The 27,470-nt window shown below is 47.9% G+C and overlaps 1 protein-coding gene across 3 annotated transcripts in view; it reads right to left on the bottom strand.

Annotated features, from left to right (window-relative positions):
* Window positions 1-256: 256 nt before the first annotated feature.
* The window catches only part of DPYSL2 (dihydropyrimidinase like 2), a 54,529-nt gene continuing 27,315 nt past the window's right edge, over window positions 257-27,470 (bottom strand). For all 3 annotated transcript variants that reach the window (XM_033081042.1, XM_033081041.1, XM_033081043.1), the window contains 11 exons: window positions 20,202-20,366; window positions 19,329-19,390; window positions 18,328-18,408; window positions 17,501-17,569; window positions 13,158-13,278; window positions 9,898-10,054; window positions 9,647-9,788; window positions 9,311-9,481; window positions 6,297-6,476; window positions 2,409-2,574; window positions 257-738 (listed from right to left, as the gene is read on the bottom strand). In XM_033081042.1, coding sequence (XP_032936933.1) covers window positions 647-738; window positions 2,409-2,574; window positions 6,297-6,476; window positions 9,311-9,481; window positions 9,647-9,788; window positions 9,898-10,054; window positions 13,158-13,278; window positions 17,501-17,569; window positions 18,328-18,408; window positions 19,329-19,390; window positions 20,202-20,366 — 1,406 coding nt within the window. In that variant the 3' untranslated portion in view covers window positions 257-646. The remainder of the gene's footprint in view (window positions 739-2,408; window positions 2,575-6,296; window positions 6,477-9,310; window positions 9,482-9,646; window positions 9,789-9,897; window positions 10,055-13,157; window positions 13,279-17,500; window positions 17,570-18,327; window positions 18,409-19,328; window positions 19,391-20,201; window positions 20,367-27,470) is intronic.

Here is a 27,470-nt window from a genome sequence, read left to right as displayed (position 1 = left end):
TGGCTCCCCCAGTGGCTGGGGTGATGTTCTCTGCCATTCCTACTGCTGGGTCCTGTTTCTCTCTCCTGGCAGCATCTAAGACCTAAGAGCTGGTGGTGGAGAATGGCCACGGGCAGGCTGGGACTCCTGTCCCTCCGTGCTTGCCTAGCTAATTCTGCTGCAACACAGAACCCTACAGAATATCCAGTTTAAAACCCTTGAACTACTCTTCTGCTTGACATTTAACAAAAAAGCTTTTTTTATACTTTTATTTTTCTTTCTTTCTTTTTTTTTTTTTGTGTGTGTGTGTGTCTTAAAGGCAGCTCCCGGGAAATTCACTTTATCCTTCCTTTATTAAAAGAAAGATGCTGAATAGGACAGAGACCGCATATCTCAAACACCCTCTTTACATTTACTCTTTCATGTCAGAGGTGTCAAAACAGGGTTTATTTCTTTAAATGTGGAAGGGGCTGAGGGGGGGGAAGTGCGAGGGGTTGGTGAAGATGAGGAGGGAACCTGAGGGGACTGAAAGAGGCGCTTTGACTTCAGCCCCCTCCCCGACAATGGGTGCCCGCAGTAACTGTCACAGGCTCTAAAAGAATCCAGAAGGGTCTCCAGGTGCCCCAGTCCCCCCAGGTGTACCCTGTGGGCACGGCAGGCTCGTTCCTTAGCCCAAGCTGGTGATGTTGGCACGGCCTCCAGGCGGGGCCACGATGCGCTGGGTCGTGCGGCGTGGGATGTTGTCATCGATCTGTGCCCCTGGGGGAGAGACAGCAGCAGTCACCAACTGGGCCAGGCTTCAAATCCAGGGGGATGTGTCTTAGGTTGCACTACAGGATGTGATCAGAGGTCTGGATTCTGTCCCCAGCTGTTAACCCAGCTGTGGCAGTGATCCTGATCTCTGTGGGATATCTCCTGTTCATGGCCATGGTTTATAAACCAGCTGGGGCAGTGTTCTGTATCTTCCCACAGCCCATCCTCCCTCCAGGAGATCTCTCCTGTCCATGGCCACTGAGTCCCAGGGCATGGCTGATAAAATTCCATCATCCCATGGGGAGATGCTCCAGCCAGGGGAGGAGCCAAGCATTTCCTACCCTGATCAAATCTGAGATTTGGAACATCAGAGCAGCCTTTCCCACTGGATCCCAGAGGAAAACCAGACCCTTCCACATCATCCCTGGAGCTCCAGAGGGAAACTGCACCTTGTCCAGGAGCACTGCTCCAGCTGAGCCACATCTGTCACTGCAGGAGGATGCAGCCACCATGGGATGGGACTGCTGCCAACACCCTGCCTGACTGACGGCTGTCAGCTTGGATTCTGACTCTGGCAGGGCTTGGGGTTGTTCTTTGGAACTCTGTATTTCTATTTTAATTTCCCTAGAACAGAACTGTTATTCCTATTCCCATATCTTTGCCTGAGAGCCCCTTGATTTCAAAATGATAATAATTTGGAGGGAGGGGGTTTCCATTCTCCATTTCAAAGAGAGGCTCCTGCCTTTCTCAGCAGACACCTGTGCTCCAAACCAGGACACTGTGGCACTTTGGTTGGATTTGCTCCTAGAGGGCTTTTCCAGCCTAAACCATTCTGTGATTCTGTATTTAGAGGGAAAGCCTTTGCTGGCCCCCACTGCCTCATTAATGCTGCTGAAATATGTTCTGCATTAACAATATTTCTGCCCTGAGCACTTGAAGCACCCAGCCCTGCACAGGTAAGAGCTGGATGAATGATCATCCCTTAGCCAGCCTTCCCATCCTTTTCTATACTCTGCCCTTCTTGCACTGGAACACCAACTGAGAAATCAAATCTTCCACATCCCACACCCACAGCTGGTCTCAGCTTGGCAAAGTTCTCCTGAAGTTTGTGCTGTCTCAAAAATAAAAAGGGGTTTCTTGCTATAGCCTCTTAAAACCAGAAAATTCCCACTTCTAAACACATTTGGAATGGTCTTAAGCTGAAGGAAGGCAGGGTTAGATGAGATATTGGGGGGAAATTCCTCCCTGGGAGGGTGGGGAGGGGCTGGGATGGAATTCCCAGATTTGCTGTGGCTGCTCCATCCCTGGCAGTGCCCAAGGCCAGGTTGGAGCACCCTGGGACAGTGGGAGGTGTCCCTGCCATGGCAGGGGTGGCACTGTTGGGATTTAATGTCTCTTCCCACCCAAACTATTCCAAAATTCCATGATCTGCCCTCCTCAGACACCCAGCTGAAGACTGAGCCCAGAACACACTGGAGTGCTCAGCATTCCTGTGACATTGTGAGAAGAAACAGGAATTTAGGACAGCTCTTCTTCCTCCCTAAAGGGAAAACCTCCCAGCTAAAAATCCCCCAGAGCCTCTCAATCCCCCCCTACCCCAGCAGAACAAAATCAGAGCATGGGAGCACAAACCAGCCACAATTTCAGTGCAATAAATCATCCCCAAAACCACCTACCAGACAAGCTGAACCCAGACTGGTGCAGGTTCCTCACAGGGGGTGCCTGCTGTTTGGCAGGAGAGGTCTTGGCTGAGGATGCTGGTGTGACAGTTTTGGGTGTCACCGACACCTCGCACACGGGGCCGTCGTAGAGACCTCGGGGCACCCCCCTCAGCTCAGCCAGCTGCAGGGAGAGAGGGAACACAGCCTTAAAACACAGCTTTAAACCAGCCACACAGCCTTAAAACAGAGCTTTAAAACACAGCTTTAAAATACAGCCACACAGCCTTAAAACACAGGCTTGAAATACAGCCACAACAGACTTAAAACACAGCTTTAAAACAGCCACAACAGCCTTAAAATACAGTTTTAAAACACAGCTTTAAACCAGGCACAACAGCCTTAAAACAGAGCCTTAATACAGCCACAACAACCTTAAAACACAGTTTTAAAATACAGCCACAACAGCCTTAAAACAGAGCTTTAAAACAGTCACAACAGCCTTAAAACACAGTTTTAAAACACAGCTTTAAACAGCCACAACAGCCTTAAAACACAGCTTTAAACCAGGCACAACAGCCTTAAAACAGAGCTTTAAAACACAGGCTTGAAATACAGCCACACAGCCTTAAAACACAGGCTTGAAATACAGCCACAACAGACTTAAAACACAGCTTTAATACAGCCACAACAGCCTTAAAGTAGAGCCTTAAAACACAGCTTTAAAATACAGCCACACTGCCTTAAAACACAGCTTTAAAACAGCCACAACAGCCTTAAAATAGAGCCTTAAAACACAGCCTTGAAATACAGCCACAACAGCCTTAAAACACAGCTTTAAAACACAGCTTTAAACCAGCCACAACAGCCTTAAAATACAGCCTTGAAATACAGCTTTAAAATACAGCCACAACAGCCTCAAAACACAGCTTTAAACCAGCCACACTGCCTTAAAACACAGTTTTAATACAGCCACACAGCCTTAAAACACAGCCTTGAAAGACAGCCACACTGCCTTAAAACACAGCTTTAAACCAGCCATAACAGCCTTAAAACAGCTTTAATACAGCCACAACAGCCTTAAAGTAGAGCTTTAAAACACAGCCTTAAAATACAGCCACACTGCCTTAAAACACAGCCTTAAAATACAGCCACAACAGCCTTAAACCACAGCCACACAGCCTTAAAACAGCCTTAAAACACAACCACAACAACCTTAAAACACAGCCAAAACAACCTTAAACCACAGCTTTAAAACCCAGCCACAACAGCCTTAAAGCACAGGCACAACAGAGCCCAACAGCTGCCCAGATGTGGCTCAGCCAGTGACACATTTCAGGATTGGCTGTTGGTAAGAGGATTTGAAAGCACACAGCATCTCCTCTGTGCCTGTCCCTGGGGAGCTGCTCTGTGTCTCTAATTATTTTTGTATCTATATCTATGTATCTATATCTACATCTTTATCTATAGCTCTGTAATATTGTTATCTGTATTATACCTATATCTATATCATGTCTATTTATATTTAATACCTAGTTTTATATCTGTATTATATCTATATATCTATACCTATATCTATATCTATATATCTATATCTATAACATTTTTATCTGTATTATACCTATATCTATATCATATCTATTTCTACTTAATACCTAGTTTTATATCTGTATTATATCTATCTATATCTATAACATTTTTATCTGTATTATACCTGTATCTATATCATATCTACTTCTATTTAATACCTAGTTCTGTATCTGTATTATATATCTATATCTGCTTTATATCTATATGTTATCTATATGTATATCTGTATCTGTATTGCATTTATTTCCATTATTATTTCTATTCCTATTCCTATTTCCATATCCATTTCCATTTTTTCTATTTCCATTTTTTTCTCTTATTTCTATCTATCCATATCTACATAAAACATGCCAGTGTCTCTGTCCAACCCAACCACTTTTGCAGCACACAGGGTAAATTTGCAGTTTTCCTCCAAGTTAAAAGGAGTGTTTGAGCAGCTCAGCACCTTCCAGAGCTGAGGGGCTCTGAGCCCATGGGTGCTCCCACCCTTGCAGGATGGATTTGGCTGCTCTGCACTCCCCACACCTCACTGCTGTGGGGTTCTGAGCTGGGAACAGGGCACATTCCTCTCTTGGCTCTGGATTTTTGTGCCTGTGATTATTCTGTGACATGGAATGTGCTGTGGCTCCAGCCAGTCTGTCCCCTGCCCCAAAGGTGCTGTCCTTTAATGATCCCAACCTGCCTGCCCCTGGATTAAAGGCTCCTGACAGCTCTTAAATGCACTTTGTTACTCATCCCCAAAAAGCCAAGCAGTGCTGGGAGCAGCAGGGCAGCCCAGAGGAGCCAGCCCTGGAGCTGCAGATTGGGATAAATGCAATTATTCCAGTTGAGATGCTGCCCAATTGGATTTATAGGTCAGACATGTATTTCTGTGGGAGGACACAGCAGAAACCAGGGATCTGCTCTCCATGGGGCTAAATTATGCCACGTTGTAATTTTGATAACTTGCAATTTCTTCAAAAAAAAGCAATCAAAGAAAGGTGATTTGCAAAGAGTGGGAGGATCCCTTGTGGCCAGCAGAACCAGCACAGCCCAGGAGTTGTCCAGGAGAGGGCAACTCCAAACAGCAAAATAATTTCTCCTCAGAAATGATTTCATCTATAAATAAACTTCTTCAATTCTCAGCAGCTGAGTTCATCTCTCCTGTCAGGCAAATTCAGGCATATCAAAAGACAAGCTCGGTTTTGAATGGGTGCATTTTACAGAATCACTTTCCAACTATTTTAGCATCTTAAAAATAGAACATTGTCCCTTTTGAGCAGTCTGTAGGCTGTGCCTGTGACTCACCAGTCACCAGACAAGAGCACCTGATCAGATCTGGCAGAAGGGAAAGCAGCACAACAGATCTGGAACAATAAATTACAATTCCAAATCGCTGCTGAGAGCTTTGATATAAAAATGCTAATGACAACTTCTCCTGGGACTCTGTGACAGGAGAAACCTGGTGGGTTCTGGGTGGACTCATGGCCAAACTGGAGGGTTCCTGGACACATTTTCTGTTGGGCTGGCTTCAGACAGAGAAAAATAAAACAGTTTTTCTTGCAGAAAACCCAAAGTTATTCCTGTAACGACTTGGGTGAACAGCAAAAACGAAAGAGGAATGAGACAAATGATTTACCAAAATAAGAGCATTGGTCTAATACTGATACTCAGCTGTGGGGAAAAGAGACTCTGTAATAATTTAAAGTTAGAAAGTGAATGTTTATTCAGCCCTGGGCAGCAGTGTGAGGTAACCCTCTAACACACACTGCACAATCACAGCTGGTCACAGAGTCTGTTTATTGACAAAAGGTTCAAACAAATTCATATTCATAACACCAGCCCCTCCCAGCCCTGCTTCCCATGGTAATTAGCTGGAATGGCAATTAAGCAGCGTGGTTGGCTTCTTGAATTAAGTCTGGGCTCGTTTTTGTGGGGAGGGGTCTTAGAAGGAGGAAGTAAGGTGAGTCTTCCTCACCCTGACCTTTTCTATCAATGACAACACAAATGATTTCTGGGGATAGTCTAATTTTTCAAAGAATAAGTTTGTGGTTGCAATTGTTTGTGTTCTTTGGACCTACCTACCAGTTTCATCCTTTCCCATTGCAAGCACAGCTCAGCAAACATAAATTGACAGGAATCAATTATTGAAGTTTCAGGTAACTATCTCAAGCTCAGTTTTTTCTAACTTTTAACTAAAATCCTCATTTCTCTAAGATTAGTGTTTCACAAATGTGGTTCCCACCCAGGGAACAGCATGGGACAACATCTGGTTTCCAGCCCTTAAACCCAGGGCTGTCAGAGAGAACAAATGTGCAGCCAGGCACTGCCACTCACCCTGCTCCTGGCCTTGATGCGCTTGTAGACGAAGTCAGGGAAGGGTTTCCTGGGGATGTACCTCCCTGAGCCCTCTGTCACATGGAGGTTCCCATCCTCCAGCACGATCTTGCCCTGGCTGATCACCACCAGGGGGGAGCCACGGCACTCCATGCCCTCGAAGATGTTGTACTCCAGAGACTGCAGGGGAAAAAAAACACATGAGGCAAACATGTTCATACTGCTTTAATTAGCAATCACTAATTGCCAAAAGTGCAAGGACAGATGGAAGCAAACTCAACAGAGCTGTATTTGCTGTGATTTAATAAAGGCTGCTCTTAAATATCAGTCCAAGTTTAGGGGTTTAATAATGCAAAATTTCCATTGAAATAAGGTGCATAAAGAATTGTCAGAACCTTAAAGTTCAGCCCATTCCACCCCCTTCCACCAGATCCAACCCATTCCAACCTGGCCCTGCACATTTCCAGGGATGGAGCAGCCACAGCTTCACTGAGCAAGAGAAAAAACAGTTTCAGATGAGAGTATCTCAGAACCTCCCTGTTTAAATAAATACATTTAGGCTGAGGTGGGGGCAGATTTAGGAGCCACAGAAAGCTTTATGTGAGTTTCCTACTAAAAACAGTAATTCTGAAAAATCTGTATTTCAAACCAGTGTTTTGGTTGATGGGGCAGGGACCAGGACATTCTTGTTTTATTCTAATGGGATTGCTCATCCTCAATTAACAGGATTGGAAACATCACACCATGGAGAAAAAAAAAAAAAAAATTAAAAAAAGGCAAGTTTGAAAGAAATCACTGCAGATGTGAAACATCCTGGAATGAGATGCACTGCAACCATATTATTTGGGGACTGTTACTCTAGTGACCATCTCTGAGTCAAATACAGATCTTTTTTCCTGAGTTAATGATGGAGTTTGCCCTTGAAGTGTGTTATAAGTATGGGCAGGCCTGAGAGCAGCTTTGCAATTAGCAAAACCGAGTCTGAACCAGGTCCAGCCTGAAAAAAACTGTGGTGGCAAAAGAGGAGGCTGGCTCAGGAGCTTATGGATTAGGCTGCTTCCAAGAACAACAGCACCTCCCTCTCCAGCTCCTGAGGTTTCCTTGCCAGAGAGCAGCAAGAGCAGTGTGAATTCTTGGAAAATATCCGTAAATCGCCTGAACATTTCAAAAAGTAACAATCATCCAAGGCCACATAATCAGAGGGTGTCCCTGTGCCTGACTCTCAAGGGGCCTTTTGTTTTCTGCTTGGCCAAACCAGGATGCCTGGACTCCAAGGGTATCACTTGCATCAGTTTCTCCTCTGACACAAGGCATAGTGCAGGGTGAGACCCACAAAATGCAGAATTTCAGGATCATTGAGGTTGGAAAAGAACTCCAAGGTCACTGAGTCCAAGCTGTGCCTGATTCCCACCTGGTCACTGAGTGTCATGTCCAGGTCACCTTCCTTGGACACCTCCAAACCTCCCTGGGCAGCCCCCCCATGTCTAATCACCCTTTCCATGGAGAAATTCCTCCTGATGTAGCTCCAGGTGTGACACCAGCTACAGCAGGCAGAGTGTGACATTTGAGGAGCTCAGAGATGTGTCTGCAGGCAAACAAATCTGGGATTGCTCAGCTTTTCAGCTTTTGGGAATGGAGCCCTTCATTCTCCATGCTCCTGGTGTTGGGGTTACACAGTGCCAGGGTTTTGGGGGATCTGCAGCTCTCAGCACACAAAAATAATTCTGAGTGGAGCTGGTTCTCCTTTGCTTGCCCACATCCATGGCAAAATCCTGACTGCACTGGGGCACATCCACAGAACAGAAAACCTTTGAGTTGTGTGTCAGGAAACTGGAAGAGCCCAGTTCATTTCCCAAAGACAACAGCCACTAAACAGCAATGATTTCCAAGCACTCCACCCAAACTCCCTCCAGCTCTCTGAGCTATTCCTAAGCACCAGCCACAGCTCAGACCAGGAAATCTGGCACCTAAAAGCAGTGAGTCCCTGGGCTCCCTCTGCTTAAGTCATTCCTCTCCAGACTGGAAGGAGTCTGGAAGCACCTCAGAGGTGATTGAAGTGAGCAAACTCCTGGAATTCCTCTCAGAAGCCCAAGCACAGCCAGGATGAAGCCAGGCCATCTGTGACCAGTTCTGACAAAGAGTTAAGTCACAGGGAAGTCAACCAAACCTTTTAAAAAAAGGAAGTTTCTTTGTGAGTGTGCCCACAGATCCAAGTGTGGAACAAAATTTTGCTCCTTCAGCTCCAGAGTGAATGAAAGCATTCACAGGAAAAAAGGAACAAGCAGTTTTTTTCCAGGGAAAGATTCCATAGGTTCATGGCCAGCAGCGAAACAAGAAGTCAACAAACACAAACAGTGGCTGCTTTCTCTGAGACAGGGCTCAAATGTCACAGGGAGACTCCAGCCAGATCCCTGCACTGGAACCATCCTGCAGATTCCCACAGGCTGGGACAGCTTGGGCACTGCAGGGGCCAGGTGAAAGGCATGGCACTCAGCAGAAGTGTCCCCAAGAGTGCAGTGCCACCACAAAGCTGCAGAAGAGCCAAGGGGAAGGTCTGGATGCTTTGGGTGCTGCCCTTTGCCAATTCATGTGGGGATGACCACCAGGAAAATCCTGATTCTGTGGCAGATCAGTGGGTGTAAATCCACTCAGCCCCTGGATCTGGGCCAGATTTCCAGAAAAAGTGTCCACAAGCTGCTAACACTTCAGTGAAAAGGGGCAGCTCCCATTCCCACCACTGCCATAAACAACACATTGTCCTGAGAGGCCTTGGGCTATTTTAAAGGATTTAAAGAGCTTTCTGTGTGCTCAGATCCAACATTCAGGAAGAGCAAACTCCCTGCTCTGGGGGGGAATCCACATGATTTCACACAGACTCATCCTGCTCACACAGCTGAGCTCCAGAGACCAGACAGGGTTCAGCCATGGGGAAAACGAGCTCTGAGCTGTCACAGCAGCCTGGCACTGAGGAAGAAAAGGGAGAAGAAGCAGGGAATGGTGAGGAACATCCTTACTATGTTGTGAGTCTTGGCAGAGATTGTCTTGACGCTGTCAGGATCCCAGATGACCAGGTCGGCGTCGGAGCCCACGGCGATGCGCCCCTTCCGCGGGTACAGGTTGAAGATTTTGGCTGCATTTGTGCTGGTCACAGCCACAAACTGGTTCTCATCCATCTTGCCAGTCACCTGAGGGGACACCAAAGGGCTCTCACTGCATGAGCACATTCCCAAGGATCTCCAGAGGGATAAAAACACCAAGTGCAAGGATCGTGGCAAGAAAATAACACAATCCTGCAGCTCCTCCCCCTGAATGTCCAGCTGAAATATAAATATAAACCCTGTGTGACCTACCACAGCCTTGTCCCAGATGATGGACATCCTCTCCTCAGTGCCATTGGTTCCTTCAGGGATCAGGGTGAAGTTGTCCTTCCCAACAGCTTTCTGAGCAGTGTTGAAGGTACAGTGGGCACTGCCAGTCACTTGGAGGTCTCCACTGGGAGAAAAACAAAAGTATTTAAGGTAAATCAGCTCTTTGCTTGCTAGCAGGAACATCTCTTATTTTCTCACCCATTTTCTCACTGAACACAGAGAGCTCTACTCACCAGGACAGTAGTGAGTTGAGAAAATCAGGAGTGGTGGGGTCAGGACTCAGTGGTGGGGATGTGACAAAAGCTGCTGCCTTTGCCCAGTTCTTGCTCCAGTAATGGGATCCATCAGTGCCCAGGCTGGCTGTAATGGGCTCTCCATACACCACAGTGCCTGTGGGACACACAAACCCCCTGTGAACACCAAGGAATGTGCAGAAAAGCATCACCTGGGAAAGTTCACACTCTGCAGGGCTGCCTGGTGCTTCCTCTGAAGCAATAAATAAAGATATTGCTACTGAGCAGAGCTGGGAGCAGCAAAATGTGCACAGTCCTTTACACAGCTCATGAGGTTGGCACTCATTAATTGTCCTTGAAATTGTCCTAATGTAAAAATTAATTTTATTGTTTGTATTCATTTTAATGTTTATTTATCCTGGGCAAAAAACTTTGTGGAAGAGGCTGAGGGCAACTGTAAAGGCATGAGGAGATTCAGTCTGATCTAGAAGAGATGTGGAAGAAAAACAATTTTAAAAAAAGAGTTTTTTGTAATTATTATGAATTAAAGACCTCCTAACAAGGCCAGGTTTCTTGGAGCAGGGTCTGTGCACATAGCAGGTGGGAGAAAACTCCCACCAGGAAAGTTTTTCTGCATCCAAAGCAAGCCCATCACAGGGGAATCAGAATTCCTGGTGCACAAATGCAGCTCAGGGGAGCTCTGTGATCCCCTAATGCACACAGCAAATCTGAGGCAGAACTGGGGAATGGAACTGCATCTCCTGACTGCCCAGTGTGCTCACCCCAGCCTATCCTTCCCCCTCATCAACATTTTTGGAACCACATGAAGGAACAGCAGATCCTTAAGGCCAGGATACTCTGCAAGCTGGAATGCACCAGCACCATCTGCACACCAAGCACAGGCTGCAACTTCAAAAGCAGCACGAGCTGGCAGTCCCAGGGATCTGCTCACCAAATGCAAGCTCTCCAAAATCTGCTCTGTGCCACCCACCTGCCTCCCAGCCCAGGCACTGCCTGCCAAAGGTGTGGGTGGCTGAGATGCCAATTTAAACATTTCTGTCAGGGAAGATGGGCACAGCTGGTCAGCAGGGTCTCACACCTCACCATGCAGTGAAAAACCAGAATATTTATTTAATTCTGTTGTGTCTCTGGGGTCTCCAGACAGCTGGGAAGAGGCACCAGCTGAGGCAGGACAATGATGAAAACTGGCTCCAGGCTGCTCCCAGCACCCTGCTGGCACAGGGGCTGCAGGAACAGCTTTTGCCAGAGTTTCCAGGAGCAGAGGAAGAGGCTCCCTGACATCAGTGCCCATAAATAGGGTTGTGAAATGCAAACAAGGCCAGGCTGTGGATGGGAGGCCCCTGTGCTCCAGCACATTGGGGGGATTGTTCTGCAGGCAGTGATGTGTTCAGGTCCCAGCTCTGCCAGCAGCAGTCTGCAGGGAATCTCCTCCATACATCAGGCACTGGGAACATCTGGCTTTAAATAACCAGTTAAAGAGTCTGTTCTTTTCCATTCAGCAAATCAGTCCTGGCTCGTTTGTGCCTTGGATAGTCTTGGTTCTGTTTCCTCTGTTGTTTGGGAGGGCAGGACCAGTGTGTGTGGCCCTCCTTGGTTAGCACTGAACTTGAGTTATTTGAACACAGGAACAGAGGATGGGGCACCATTCATACCCCAGAGTCTCCTTAAAAGGAGAAAAAAGCATTTTGAATGCAAACTGTGAGTTGTGGCTGGCTCAGGAGGCTGAGTGCAGGGGATCATTCAGCTGGGACCATCCCTGCACCTTCCACAGGCAGGGCAACTTCCACCCCAGCCAAGCTGTGTTTTATGGCTCTCTGTGATCCAAGTGGGTGGTCCCTCACCCCCAGGCCCCACTCCAGTTGCAGCTGGTGCTCTCAGGACACTGAGTGTAGCAAGAAGGTGTTTCTGTGGATGTTCCACCTTCATGGGGCACATGCCTTCAGTGTTTTATCTGGAAAAGGGAAGAGAGGCTTCCCTGCCTCTCAGGATACAGCTGCACCACAGCATCAAGTTCTTTTCTGGGGGGATGTAACATACAGCCACAGTGCTGGCTCAATGCATCTTCCTTCTGATGGAGCTGGGAGAGAAAGATTTATTCCAAATGGCTTGAGCTGCTTCCACAAACAGCCTTGAAAATCAGCCCTCCTCACCACCTCCTTGAACAGGAATCATGAGACAAAAATACTCCTGAGCTGATGCACCAACACCAATCTGTCTGCTGGAAATCAGCTCTTCTTGCATCAAACACCCAGATGGAAAGTGATGTCATTTGTATACCCATACAGGCTTATTTAGGCTGCAGAAAATTAAATCCAAGCCTTGTGAGGAAGGAAGGGGGAAATCATCCCTCCTGGTTACTCAGCCAACCTGAGCAGCCTTAAATAGAAGTGAAGGGTTAAGTCACAGCACAGAGCAGCAGAGCAGCCACTCTGTGGGCAATCCTGACTCCTTGGAGGGCCAGGCAGCAGGGCCAGGCCTTGGGGGAAGCTCCTGCACCCCTCAAAAGCCTCAGAGGGGAGAGACACAGGCAGCAACATCCACAGCAGGTGAGTCTTGCTTCTTGCAGCATCCCTGAGCAGAATCAGCAGAGGCAGGCACAGCTCCCAAACCTGAACAGCAGTTAGGTCTGAGTTGCTTCCACACTTCCCTGAGCAGAGTCAGCAGAGGCAGGCACAGCTCCCAAACCTGACCCAGCAGTTAGGTCTGAGTTGCTTCCACACTTCCCTGAGCAGAGTTAGCAGGGTCAGGCACAGCTCCCAAACCTGACCTAACTGATTCCAGTCCCTGCAGGGATGTCAGGCTGTGATTTACACCACATGGACAGCATCTATTCCACAAGCAGGCAGCAGGACCTGGTGGGTCTCTGCCTACTCCAGGTTTGTGAGTCAAGAACTGTCAGAAATCACTGGTGACCCCAGCAGAAAGCACCAAGGGAAAAGCACAGCAGCTGAAGGAGGAGCCAGCTGCAGTTTCCAGGGGGATTCATGGAGAGAGCATGGAATGACTCTGTGATACCATGAAGGCACAGGGCTCCCTGGGGGAGGATGAGTGTGAACAGACAGGGTCAGGACTGAGCAGAACAAGCAGCTCCTGGCTCTGACACAACATCTGAATCCTTGTCTGTGGGACAGGAGGCACAAGGAGCTGCTTGGGACCTTTTGAAAAAAAGCCTGGAAAAAGAAACCTTTCCTGGAGGGATGAAGCTGATGCTGGCAGGAGCTAAGGAGGAAATAACTTACCCTTTTTCCTGGCTTGAGCAATGACATCAGCAGCACTTTTGCTCATCACCTTGGTGATGTACAGGGGGCAGTTGGTCTGGTTGGCAATGGTTATTGCCCGGTTCACAGCCTCTGCCTCCACCTGGGGAACAGAGGCAGGTCAGGGACAGCCCACAGCACCCCAGGCACCCTCAGAAATCACAGACCCTGCTCTCCCAGAACACAGGGAGTGCTGAGGCATTTCCCACCTCTGAGCTGGAAAGGCACAGTGCTGTCACAGCAATTAAATGACATCCAGCTGCAGTCCCCTCTCATTACCACCTTTTCTCCCAGGCCTCAGAGCCTGAACTAAAACAACACTCCAGGTGCTCAGGGTCAGAGTGATTAAACCCATTCTTTAACCTAGACAAAAATAAGCAGCCAAATGTTGACTCAACAGAAGTGCTCCTGCTGCAGCACACACTCTGCTGAGCCTCCTAAATTGTACCCTCCACTACAAGCCCTGGCTTGGGATCTGACAGAGTGTGCACCACCCCACAAATCAACTGCTTCTCCTTGCATGTGCACAGAGAATTCACCTCAGCCAAAGTGAGGGTCAGGCTGGAAGTGCAGCCTCAGGATGATGGGCATCACTCTGATTTTATGGATCACACATCCTAAGGGAAGGATCCACACACAGGGTGAGCTCTGGGTGATCTCCCACAGACTTTTTCCAAGCAAACAAACCCAGAGGCTCCCAGATCCTCTCCCAGAGACTCTGCTGGGGCTGGCACACACTCAGCACTTGTGAAAATCTGCTCTGCAGTCACTGATCACAGCCACAAGCCATCATCACCTGGGCCAGCACACACTGCCCACACAGGCTGTGCCTCATCCCCAGGAGTGTCCAGGGCCAGGCTGGAGCATCCTGGAACTGTGGAAGGTGTCCCTGCCCATGGTAGGAGTGGGAACTGAGGGGCTGGAGAGCCCTTCCAACCCCAACCCAGCTGGGATTCTGTCACTGCTGCTCTCTGCACTGTGCTTAGTGGCCAGGCTGATGTCCAAGTGTCCTGCACAGCTCTGCTCATGCAGAGAAGCCACCCCTTGCACCCATGCCCTGTTTGCAGCCAGGAAAACAACAGCCAGGGGTTTTCACAGCAAATCAGCCCCCACAGAGGCAGCAGGGGGGTCCCAAAGGGTCACAGCCCCAGGATGATGCTCACAAGGGGGTATTTTCTGCCCCAGGTAAATGGGAAAGGCTGTGAGGGAGAGTTTGTTCCAGGATGTCAGACCCAAAGTGTCCCAGGCAGCAGCACTCACAGGGGTGACAGAAGAGCCAAGAAAAGCTCAGCTGTCCCTTCTGAGAGAGCAGGGGAGACCAGAGCTCCCTCCCTTGGCAAACTCCCCACCAGAGCAGCTCTGCCTCTGCAGCACCTAGGAACCACAGCCCCACTCTGTGCCTCAGTTTCCCTGCAGGCAAAGCAGGGATAAAACACCACAACCCCTCAGACTTTTGGGCAGAAGGCATTTGAGCAACTGTGAAGCAGCAGGAGAATATTTTCTGAACAAGGCTGCTGAATTCCTGCCTTGTGCCCAGATGCTATGGTGACAGGCACATAACAATAACCCAACAAGTAGTCCAGAGGGGAATGTTTGCAATTACCAGGATGCATCAGAAGCCCTAGCACAGCAGTTCTCTTGGAAAAAAAACAAAACAAAAAAAAAAAAAAAAAAAAAAAAAGAAGAAGACAGACATTTCCTGGAGCACTTGGACTGCTTGTGCTTCCAGCGTTTTTGTGGCTGAAATAAAAACAAAAAGAGATGGATCATTCTGAAAAGTCATCACAGAATGAACTGAGCTGGGAGGGGGAGAGTTTTCCAGAAAGTGATGGGTGAGGCTGATGTGGGATGGTGCTGTCTTAACTCAGGCCCTGTTTTCTGGCTGGAATAATGTGTCACCTTCAGGTGACAGAGGTGAGCAAAGCTAAACCTCTGAGCCAGCAGTGAGATTTAAGGCTCAGCTGGAGCCTCCTGCCAGCCTGGGAATTCAGCTGTGAGCACTCCAAGACACAAGTGCACGTGGCCAGCCCCTGAATGCTTCATTCTCCCTGAAATGAGTAGGAGGTTTGAGTTAATAAATGTTTTAGACTGGCTCAGCAGCTCCTGCTGGCTTGCTGTAGATGGAGGTCAGAGTTAAGGAGCTCTCCAACAATCCTTAGGATGGGCTTTGCACTCCCTCAGGGACTGCAGGAAAAGCCAATTCTAGTGACAACAGCAGAGGGACACAACAAACACCCACTTGTGCTGGAGTGCCCAGGAATTAGGATGTGCTGGCAGCTGCAGCACAGGGGAGGGGAGGTGTTCAAAACAGAGACACTGCCACTGCAGAGAGAGGGAGGGAGGGGACAGGGGAGAGAGGGGGGGAGAGAGGGAGGGAGGGAGGGAGGGAGGGAGGGATGACAGGGGAGAAAGGGAGGGAGGGATAGAGGTATGACAGGGGATGGAGGGATGACAGGGGAGGAAGGGATGGAAGGAGGGAGGGATGACAAGAGAGAGAGGGATGGAGGGAGGGGTGACAGGGGAGGAAGGGATGGAGGGATGGAAGGAGGGAGGGATGACAGGAGAGAGGGATGGAGGGATGACAGGGTAGCAAGGGGTGACAGAGGAGAGAGGGGTGACAGGGGAAGGAGGGATGGAGGGAGGGATGGAGGGGTGACAGGGGGGTGACAGAGGAGAGAGGGATGGAGGGGTGACAGAGGAGGGAGGGATGACAGGACAGAAAAGGGTGACAGGGAAGGAAGAGGTGACAGGGAAGAGAGGGATGAAGGGGTGACAGGGGAGGGAGGGATGACAGAGGATGGAGGGATAACAGAGGAGGAAAGGATGACAGAGGATGAAAGGGTGACAGGGGAGAGAGGGATGAAGGGATGACAGGGGATGGAGGGATAACAGAGAAGGAAAGAGTGACAGAGGAGGAAGGGGTAACAGGGGAGGAAGGGGTGACAGAGGATGAAAGGGTGACAGAGGATGAAATGGTGACAGGGGAGGAAAGGGTGACATCCTTTCCTGCTCTGCTTCCTGTGACTTCCAAGGAGAAAAATGTTGCAGCCAACACTGTGCAGGGCTGGGCAGAGCACAGCTGGGCTCAGCTGCACACTCTGGCCCGTGTGACAGCAGGGAGAGGCTGCTCTGAGCCCCACGTGTCCTCAGGCTGCCTCTTCCTCCCCACACTGATCCACAGCCAATCCTGCACACATCAACAAGCCAGCCATGCCTGGGAACCACACAACTCACACTTCAAAGCTCCTGCTGCATGAGGGATGAGCTCTTAAACAGCCAGACACAACTTGGCTGCCTTGATGTCCAGACCCTTTAAGGTAAGAGCAGCCTTCCTTTGAAAACAACACAAACTCAACTCCCTCAAGTGTCACACCAGCATCTGCTCCCACTCTCCTGATGCAGGCCAAAAAATATGCTGAAAAAACACAAATTGGATGGGTGACTGGAAAGCTCAGGGAAAAGTGTTTGCTCACAATTTCAGGAAGCAAAAGAACCCAGCTCCAGGAGCCACACACACATTCTGTGAGGATTCACACTGTCCAAGTGGAACTTTTATTATTTTTTTTTTCCCTGGGGAACAGAATGATTTATGTTCCTACTGGAATTCTTGTCTGAAGGAAGGGGAGGAAATGAAGAGAGAGCATGAGGGGCACGTGTGGATGATCTCACAGCCCCAGCTCCAGCTGCCACATCTGGCAGGCAGCAAAGCCCTGGGATGCTGGAGAACAGAAAGAGCTGCTTGGACAGAGCCCCTCAAACCTGGAATGTCACACTGGGGTGGGCTCAGAGACAGGGAACTGGGAGTGAAGAATGCAATGGGAACCAACCTCAAAGCAAAGTCTGAAGGCTCTTTCATATTTCTGGGATTTATTTTAAAGGCTTAGAGGGATGGGGGTGCTTGTCCCTGGAGAAATCCATGGGAGAATATGAAGGGTAATTATCTTAAAGTGCTGAGCATGACCTCCCCTCTCTGGTACACATTTTCTGTGCCTTCAGCAAATCACTTAATCCATTGCTGTAAAAACCCCACCCCATTGGTAAAACTTCATCCAAATATCAAATATCACAGTAATGGAAGCTATGGAAGTACCTAAAACAATTAGGCATATATTTAAAAATCCTGCTAATTCATAATATCAGACTGCAAGTCTGATAAAATCATGACCAAGAGAGAAGCCCAAGGCACTGGATCTAGAAAGGACAGGAGCAGAATTCAACCAACACAATCCCAAATGCAGGAAACTCCTGTTTCCAGCCACAATTATGAACATGAAGTATCTGATGGCAATGCAGAGGTGCTGTAAATTAGGGAGGGGAGCTCTCACCTCTTCAGGTCTGCTCAGCACGTGCCCTTCAGGGCCTGTGATCCCCAGCTCCAGGATCCTTTGCTGCTCCTGAGGCAGAGAAGGAAAAAGAGCAGGGATGAGATTTAAATCAACAGGGGATTTTTCTTGCAGCACACACAGCTTTGGAAAGGGGCATGGGTGAGATCCTGAGCATAAAAATAATCACATGGGGCTTTGCAAAAGATTCCTAACTCCCCTTGCTGAGAATAAGCAGAGCTCACAAAACTTTGCTGATTTGTTCACAGGAGGTCAAGGAAACCTTTTATTTGGATTTGCAGCCCCTCGACTTTCAGCACTCATTGGTGTCTTTAAAATCATCTCTAAGATGTGGCAAAATGATAACACATGGAAAAAGTCATCCTGAAATGGGCTCAGGGACTGGGGTGGGCTTCTGCCCAGCCAGAGAACACAGAAATCCTCTGTTTGAGACACAGTGTACAAAACTAGCTGAAGATTAAATTGGATACATGATCAACATGTTTCTCCTGCTGCTGTTTTAGGATAAACAGACCCCAAACAGCAGCTGGATGAAGCTCCATCCCTTCCCACTGCCCCTCTCCCTATTTCCTGCAGAACATTTGGGTGCACACAGCTTTTCACTTATCCACCCCAAACTGAAAGCTGCCACAAAAACCTGTTTTATCAGTGTGAAAAGGGATAAAATATGCTGTGCAGCCCTGCTCACACCCTGCATCCAGCCCTGCCATTCCCTCCAAAGCCTGTGTGGCTCTCACTTCACAAAGAAGGAGGAATTTAAAGCCCTGCCAGCCCTTGGAGGCAGTAATTGCAGAACAAACAGCCCATACCTCAGCAATGATGTCACCATTCTCAGCGTGCACTTGGGCTGTGGCACCGATGTCCCTGATCACACTCAGCACCTCGTAAATCTGGGGACAGATAAACACCCATCACAACAGAACACACCTGCTGGCAAAATCCCACCAGAAAACACAATTTTGGAGAAGGGAGAAGAGAAAGAGAATCATTAAGCAGTGTGAGGTTCAAACCATTTTCATGCCTGTCACTGAATTTCCCAAATCCACAGCTGGGTGCTGCTGGGGTGGTAAAAAAGGATTTTCCAGTGGCAGGTTTTAAAGGATGTTGAATGGTTATAAAGGACTTGCAGAGTTGTTGATGTCTTTCATGTGCCTGGCATGAAAAACATCCCTTATATGTGAGAGGTGGGGGCAGTTCTGCATGGAATTCCAATACCTGGAGTAGGAGCAGTGATTTCCCAGCCAGCAGCCACTCTGAGAGGCTCCAGTGACCCCCATGGCACCATCAATGCTCCCTCATCAAAATATTTCCAGAGCCCTCAGAGATAACTCAAACACTGCCAGGAATTCCTCTGCTCCCACACCTTCAAACATCAGCTGAAGAGTTCAGTGTGCCCACCAGAGCAGCAAACAGGAGGGAATTAACTTCTTTCTAAAGTCTCAGTGATCCCACCACCAAAAACCACCTCTGGATCAGTTTAGCTTCTAATCAGAATAATTATAATTAGCCCAGAGATTTCCCTGTCCTGCCCTGTGCAAAGCATAAGGCAGCAATTCATAGAACTGCCACTACTTCTACCCCAAAGGAGCTGGAATAAAATTTTCATCTTTTTACCATTGCTTCCCTCAACCAAGCCTTTCAGGGTTTGCTGTTGGTTGGGTTTTATTTTCAATTAAAAATAGAATCTTCAACCCAGAGCTGTGGGTGCTGTTACACACATAAAGACTGTGACCAGGAGAGTGTCAGATGCCAGGATATTGAATTTAAACCCTTATTTGTGACAAATGGAACACAAAACCTTCCCTCCTACCTGAGAATCACTGAGCTGGAAGCGATCTTTGAAAGCCATGTACACCAAGAAGGAATTCACACCTGGGGGGTAGAGAGCACAGTGCAGGTAAAGCATGGAATACAAAAACAACAACAAAAAAAGAAACCAAAACAGCCCCCAGCAATAATTCCATAATTATAAAAATGTAAAAATGCATCTCACACAAAAGCAGAGACTGGGCCTGCCTGGCTGATCCCCCTCACCCTGCAGGGAGAACAATGAAAATCTGTGCAGTGATGTGTCCAAACTGACCCACTCTCCTAGGCTGCCTTTCCCTCCCCTCTGGAACCAGGAAAAATTCTCACCCAGCATGAGTGGGAAGCTCCCATTAGGGCATGAAATGCTGGGGTTTAAAACTACAAACAGGATGGAAAATTACTTCACCTTGAGGATGAAACACCAAGGAATTGAAGAGGGGGAAAACTATGAGGTATTTACTCAGCTCTTCACTTTTAGCAGCCAGAGCTGGATTGGTGCTCCTGGGGCTCCCATTTACCTCATTTCAGTATTTGAGTGGCTGCAGGTATCACCAGGGCACACTGCACTCAGGAGATTCACCTCTGGAAAATCAGTGTTGTACATCTGTGTGTCCCAACCCCTGAGCTCTGGGCAATCCCAGCTGGCCAAACCTTCTCAGAGAGAAAGAATGGGCCCAAAACAGCTTTATTGGGATGTAAAAACACTGCATGAGACAGCCCTTAGTGCTCCTGGGGCTCCCATTTCCCCCATTTACAGCACTTCAGTGGCTGCAGGTACCACCAGGGCACTGATGAACCCTCACAGCACACAGGAGATTGAGATCAGACAGCCCTAAACAATGGGGATCCCAAACAAGGAGGGGCAAGAGCTTACCATGATCTTTAACCAGAGCTTCCATCTCCTCCTGGACCCCTTTGTGCCACTCAGTGATGTCCACATGCAGGGAGTAGTCACAGCAGGATTTGCTGTCTGCCCACTCTCGCCACTGGTCGAACGCCGTCAGCAAACTGGTGCCAGGCTCAGGCACCACGTGGTCAACTGGGAATGACAACCAGAGCACTGGTAAATGGCTGCTGCACAAGTTTTTTGTCTTAGGTTGCAATACAGGATGTGATCAGAGGTCTGGATTCTGTCCCCAGCTGTTAAACCAGCTGTGGCAGTGATCCTGATCTCTGTGGGATATCTCCTGTTCATGGCCAGCTGTTAAACCAGCTGGGGCAGTGTTCTTTATCTTCCCACAGCCCATCCTCCCTCCAGGAGATCTCTCCTGTCCATGGCCACTGAGTCCCAGGGCATGGCTGATAAAATTCCATCATCCCATGGGGAGATGCTCCAGCCAGGGGAGGAGCCAAGCATTTCCTACCCTGATCAAATCTGAGATTTGGAACATCAGAGCAGCCTTTCCCACTGGATCCCAGAGGAAAACCAGACCCTTCCACATCATCCCTGGAGCTTCAGAGGGAAACTGCACCTTGTCCAGGAGCACTGCTCCAGCTGAGCCACATCTGTCACTGCAGGAGGATGCAGCCACCATGGGATGGGACTGCTGCCAACACCCTGCCTGACTGACGGCTGTCAGCTTGGATTCTGACTCTGGCAGGGCTTGGGGTTGTTCTTTGGAATTCTGTATTTCTATTTTAATTTCCCTAGTACAGAACTGTTATTCCTATTCCCATATCTTTGCCTGAGAGTCTCTTGATTTCAAAATGATAATAATTTGGAGGGAGGGGGTTCCATTCTCCAGTTCAAGAGAGGCTCCTGCCTTTCTTGGCAGACACCTGTCCTCCAAACCAGGACATTTTTCTGCATGCCCAGGACAGTAAACACAGCTGTGCAGAGGCTGCTGCAAAATCAAGGTGTCCTCTCTCCCTTTAAAATATTTCCAAGTTCTAAATTTCTCAGTGGTTTCTAGAGAATGCAGTTGATTACGGAGCAGCAGCTGAAGGAAAAGGAGTTGTTACTACAACCTGTTTACTACAACTGTTGGTGCTGCACATCCCAACCCTCCAGGGGACTGCAGGAAGCAGGACCAGCAAATTGAGGTTGGAAAAATCTCTCTGATCTCCCTGAGAAGGTCCTGCTGCCTCTGGCACCTGCTCAGTCTGATCCTCACACCAAATCCAGCAGCAGCTGCAGGACAGCCTCAAAGGGTGACACAAAACACCTGGAGCTGAAGATTCAGTGTTCCTGGCTTTTATTTGAGCACCTGGAGTCTCTGAGATTTCAAAAGACACAGAGAAATAAAAGGAGCAAGCCAGCATATCCAGCACTGAACTGAGAGAGTGGGAAAAGCCTGTGGGATTTTGGGGGTCAAAACTGGGCAAGCACTGCTGGGGAGGAGGAGAGGCTTGATTCTACATTAAAATACACAGAAAAAAAATAAAAAGATGATTCAGTTATCAGCAGAGAAATCCCAGCAGTGATTTTTAACTTTATGGAGGATCAGGGCTGCTCTAAGTCACAGCTGGGATGAGAGACAGAGCCCGTGGGTTCCACTCACCCTCAGGGCAGAACAAAGCTGTGCTTCACCCCCACACAGACACAGCAGCCAACATCTGCTGCTTTTGCACTGCCTAAAGAACCAGAACCACACTGGGAAAGGTAGCCCAGCTCTGCTGAGCAGCCCCTGGAGTCAGCAGAGACATCTCAGCCTGAGCTGGGCACTCAAACCAGCTCAAATCACAACTCTGCCCACCCTGTCCCCTTCCAAAGGGAGATAATTTGGAATATTTGTGCTTTTCCAAAAGGTTTTTCCCCTGGAAGCATCACACTTGTCTGCACATCCTTACTGCCCCAGCAGCTGCAGCTTTGATCAGCTCAGCACTCCAGGAGTGCCTGGTGGTCTCTGTGTCTGCTCCCTCCCCACCCATCACAGAAATCCATGCTGGGACTGAAAACTTGGAGATTTGCCTCCTGTCTGGCACCACATCAAGGATGTGCTTTTCACTGGGAAATATAACCAGACAATAAACTGACCTGCTTTTTTAAAAAATCATCCCATTTCTTATCCATGATCTGTTCCTCCCCAGTGGTCAGAAACCTTCTGCTAACTTCCAGCCTGAATTGTTTCTTGGTTAGTTCAGAAGCTCTGCTGAAGTTAATCTTTAGCTTAAATGGAATGAACAACAAGGAGAAAAATAACATTCCCTTTGCTTTTCCAATGGGACATGGAAAAAGCCCAGGTTTAGACTAATATCTAATTAAAAAGCCAAAAAAAAGCCCATTTAATCTCTAACACATCCCAGGAATAAATCCATCTCCACTTGAGACTAAAGGTGCCCTCAGAGCTCTGTCAGCCCCAGGATGATGGATGCCTTGTGGGCATTGGGAATTGGGGCTTGAGGGCACCAAGGGGTTAACACAGAGCTCTCAGAGCCCAGCACTGAGGCCCTGGGGATGGCTCTGGAGCCCCCAGGAATGACTGGGGGGTCTGGCATCACTTTTATCACAAGGATGGAGTTTGTGGGGGCAGTGGGACCAGGCTGAGGGAGCTCAGTCACTGACAAAGCCAAACTCAGCTGGGTGCAGTCAGGGATGGAGGTGATGCTGCAAGAGTGGGGTGAAATCAGCTCCAGGGGTTGGGAACATCTGTGGCAGCTCCCTGACAGCCAAATCCCCCTCCAGCCCCTCCAAAATACAGAACACTTTATACCCACAGCAGCTCTGCCAGCAAACATCAGCAAACATCACTGCCCCACGTGCACAGGTGAGAGGAATGTCGGATTTGTCTTTCCAAACAAGCTGTGGGTGGATAAAACCAGCACTGAGAGAGAAAAGAAACAATGGGATGGATTGCACTGATTGATGAATGGAAAAAGATATTTGCCTTTACAAACAAACTGTAGATTTGCTGGGTATTGGAAGATGAAAGAAGCAATGAGGAAAAACCATGAATTATGTAAGAATTAAAAATTCAAAGGGAGGGTTGTGCATTTGAAGTCTGAGCCTCTCAAGCACCTCAGCAATGGGGAAAGAGAGAGGGAAATTGGGATAAAAAGGAGGCTGAGCCTCCAAAAATCTGAGAGAGCCCAGGGGATGCCCCATGGCCTCTCCCTTTATTGGAATAAAGCAAAAGGGCTCCTCTGGCTCCTTTTTGAACCTCTGCTGTTTGTGGATTCATTTTCCTGACACGTGGAAGAGCTCAGCAGGAAAGGAGCCTGAGAGTGCAAGGGAGGGAACAGCCTGGGCATCCTGGGACTGAAGTGCTCTGAAGAGAGGCAGGGAAGGAGCCAGCAGGGCAGCCCAGGACACAGCCACAGTGACAGGGACATCCCTGGGGCAGCGTGGAAGCAGCAGGGGATGCTGCACCAAAGGCATGGAGAGGGTGGATGTAATCCCAAATTGCTCAGGAAGCAATTCATACACAAATGGCAACCTCCTTATTCCTCTGTGCAATTGGAGGGGCCAAACACACTGCAAGGTGACAGCCTGCATGCCTCCATGGGGTTTTGGGGACACCAAATGAGCAAAAACGAGCCCAGATCCAGGGAAGGAGAGCAGTCAAGGCTGACTCTTCATCTGCTCAGAAAGGACTGAGCTCTGGAACTGCTGGGATGGCCAGGAACTGCCCCCATGCAGCTCAGAGAAGCTTCTTCCAGCCCCCAGGCACAGCTCAGAGTAAAACAAAAAGCTTTTTCTTGCAGAGCAGCAGAAGCAGCTGACAGAGGCTGCAGCCCAGCATTCCCACAGCCCCAGGATGAGCTGGGGATGATCTGTCCCAGGACCAGCCCAGCTCCCAGCAAATCCCCCCTGCAGCATTCCCAGGGGAAAAGCAATGTCCTGACCCCACAGAGCTCGCTGTCCCTGGGAATCCCATCCCAGTGCATCACCTTCCCTCCCACCACCTTGGGAACCAGCAAAACTCAACCCCTGGGCACACTCAGGACAAACTCTGGTGACACTGTCACCCTTTATTCCCTTGATCTGCTCTGCTCCCCAGCCCAGATGTTTTCATCCTGTTGTGGATTTTTTTTTTTTTAGCTGTGCAGATGAATTCAGTTTGAGGTCTTGAGGTCTGAGAAGGAAGTTGCCAGCTCATTTTTAAACTCAAAGCTTGTTCCAAAAACAGAAACAAAACGGAGAGGAAAAAGAACAAAAAGGAAAAGATAATTTAAGCATCACTTCATCAGTGCTGAAATCTTCAAAGGAGGAATTAAATAACTTTGTGGGCCTTGTAGTGGCTCCCTGAATGTGAGTGAAATTCAGGCCTAATCCTGGTGTTTCTCTTTATTTAACACAACTCTCAGCAAGGCACAGGGCAAAGCCAAGCTCAGGGTTATGTTGCTTTCTGTAAATTATCTTTTAACCTTTTGAGCTGCAGAAGCAGCACCCAGGGCTGAGGGCAAACAAGGCTGTTACAACAGCAAAGGAACTGAGAAAAACTGCTTTATACCTGACAAATAATCTAATTTTTTCCTTGTTAAACACTGACAGGATTCCAAAGCACCTGGATAAGTGACAATCCAAGCTCTCCCCTCCCTCTGAGGCTGGATTTGAGCACCACATGCTCCAGCCTTAATCACCCAGGCTCTTAATTACCCTTCCCATGCCTGCTTTGGCTCTGTCATCACACACAGGCTTACAAGGTGCATCTGCTGCTGCTTCCCAGGGCTGTTTTCCCTCTGCCCCTCTCAGCTCAGAGCTCCCTGCTCCTCCTTGGGCACAATAATCAGCTCAGGATTAAAGCAGCCAGTGAGCTGCAGTGAGACAACACCACTGGCTGATCCATGCACCAGGGCTGGCACCCAGCCATGCTGGAATGTTCTCTGTCTCACTGGGTGGGTGCTGCTGGGGAGATGGTTGGGTGTGAAATGAAAAGAGAAGGCAAAAATTTAGGGGGATGGATTAAGTGCTCCACAAGGAAAATAAAGTTATTTTAACATAAACATGGAGAAATCTGCACAGGGTAGAAGTGCTAGCAGCACTTTATAGAGCACAAGCATCACCAATTAACAGATTCTTATCATATATTAATATAAAACCTGAGCTAAAATCAGATCCCAGCACAATCCCCTACACACAAAAATAATTTCAAAGTTCAGATCATTTCTGCTGCTGAACTAAAATGAGATCTCAGCACAATCCCATACACACACAAGGAATTTCAAAGTTCAGATCATTCCTGCTGCTGAACTAAAATCAGATCCCAGCACAACCCCTTGCACACAAAAGTGATTTTGAAGTTCAGATCATTCCAATTGCTGAACTAAAATCAGAATACACACACAAGTAATTTCAAATTTCAGATCATTTCTGCTGCTGAACTAAAATCAGATTCCAGCACAACCCCATACACATAAAAGTGATTTTGAAGTTCAGATCATTCCTATTGCTGAACTAAAATCAGATTCCAGCACAATCCCATACACACACAATTAATTTTGAAGTTCAGATCATTCCTATTGCAGAACTAAAATCAGAATACACACAACAAGTAATTTCAAATTTCAGATCATTCCTTCTGCTGAACTAAAATCAGATCCCAGAACAATCCCACACACATGAAAGTAATTCCAAATTTCAGATCATTCTTATTGCTGAACTAAAATCAGATCCCAGCACAACCCCATACACAATTTTGAAGTTCAGATCATTCCTGCTGCTTTTCTACACAATTCACACAATGATGGAATACCCTGAGCTGGAAGGGACCCACACAGATCAAATCCAACAGCTGATCCCAGAAAGGGCAGCCTAAAAGCTTCACCACACTTAGGGCTGGCCTAAAACCTCTCCTTGTCTCCTTCCAGCTGCTCCCAGACTTTCAAACCTTCCCCAGCCCACTGCCAAGCTCAGTTTTAAATTGTGGTTTTAGGAAATGCTGCATCACATCTTGGCTGCCTTTTCCAAGCTCAGGGAAGCTCAGGAGTTTTCCTGGAGCAGGGATCTGATCCTGAGGGATCCAGGAATCACCAACAGCCTGCAGGATGCTCTGAGCACAGCCAGAAAAATCTCACATGATCTTCTTCTGGCACTTGGTATCTCTCTCAAATTTAAAAAAAAAAGCAAATAAAGAGCAATGCCTTTATGGTTTTGACCCCTTGCTAAGCTCCAGAGAAATTATTGCTTCAGAGGGAGAGCTGGATCCAGCTCCCTGCCTTGTCTTGAAAACAAAACTCTGTTTTTTGGGATGGATGTGCTCATGGGTGGGGATTAATGGGTTTTATAGCTTCCTGGCATTGTGGCATGTGCATTTTTGTTTTCTTTTTTGCATCCTGCCTCAGTTGAGCAGGCCTTGGCTTGCAAGCAACCCCTTCCTGCAGCTTCTATTAATAGCCCTTGCTTCCAGCTTTCCCCTGGAAAGGATTTTTTTCTCAACTGCTTTAATTAAGTGTCATCCAAAGCATGCATGAAATTTTTCTGGGGCTTCAGCTCATGAATGCCACTACCAGGAAGGAGAAAAACTGTTTGAAATGGACAATATAAACATGAATTAGGGTCAGATGTTACCAAAATTGTGTCTGTAATAAAAACCCATGGATTCAGGGTTCCAGCTGCTATTACAGACTGCAGTTTTCCACATTATTTCCTGCTCCTACCAGCATTAAATGTGCCTATTGTTTAAGAGGAGTTTATAAGGTGAAAATCCTTAACATTTAAGCTTAACTGTTAGCAGGCAGATCTCCTCTACCCAAAACTTTTAATAGCAGCTAGATCACCATAAACACATCTGCCTGCTTAATACCACTTAATCCCCACTGCAACTGTGTGGGATGAAATCTGGTGGATTTATGGAGTTGTACATTCTGTCACAAGCCATTTTATTGAGAGGTTGTAATTAAATTCAGCCCTGGTAATGCACAGGTCCCTACTTGGAAGTTCCTGGAGCTGCAGGAATATTGTCCTGGCACTGCTGGGAAGTGGGAGTAATTCTGTGAGAGCAAGAGGAATAAAATCAATCTCTGTGAACTGGAAGTCAGGCCCTTGATGACCTACAGAAGATTATCCCATAATCACAGACCTTATTTCATCCAATTCTCAGCTGGTAAAATACCCCAATCCTTCCACCTTTATGTATCACAACCCTTCCACGTGTCAAAGCTGCCTCATCCAGTAACAGAAAGCTTTTTTTCAGCAGCAAAAATTCTGATTTAAATATTAAACCCCAGTTTCCAGCTCAGCATCTCTGCACCCATCCAGAGA

This window comes from Catharus ustulatus, chromosome 27, assembly GCF_009819885.2.
Source record: "Catharus ustulatus isolate bCatUst1 chromosome 27, bCatUst1.pri.v2, whole genome shotgun sequence".
Classification (NCBI taxonomy): Eukaryota; Metazoa; Chordata; class Aves; order Passeriformes; family Turdidae; genus Catharus; species Catharus ustulatus.
This window is presented reverse-complemented; position numbering and strand designations above follow the sequence as displayed.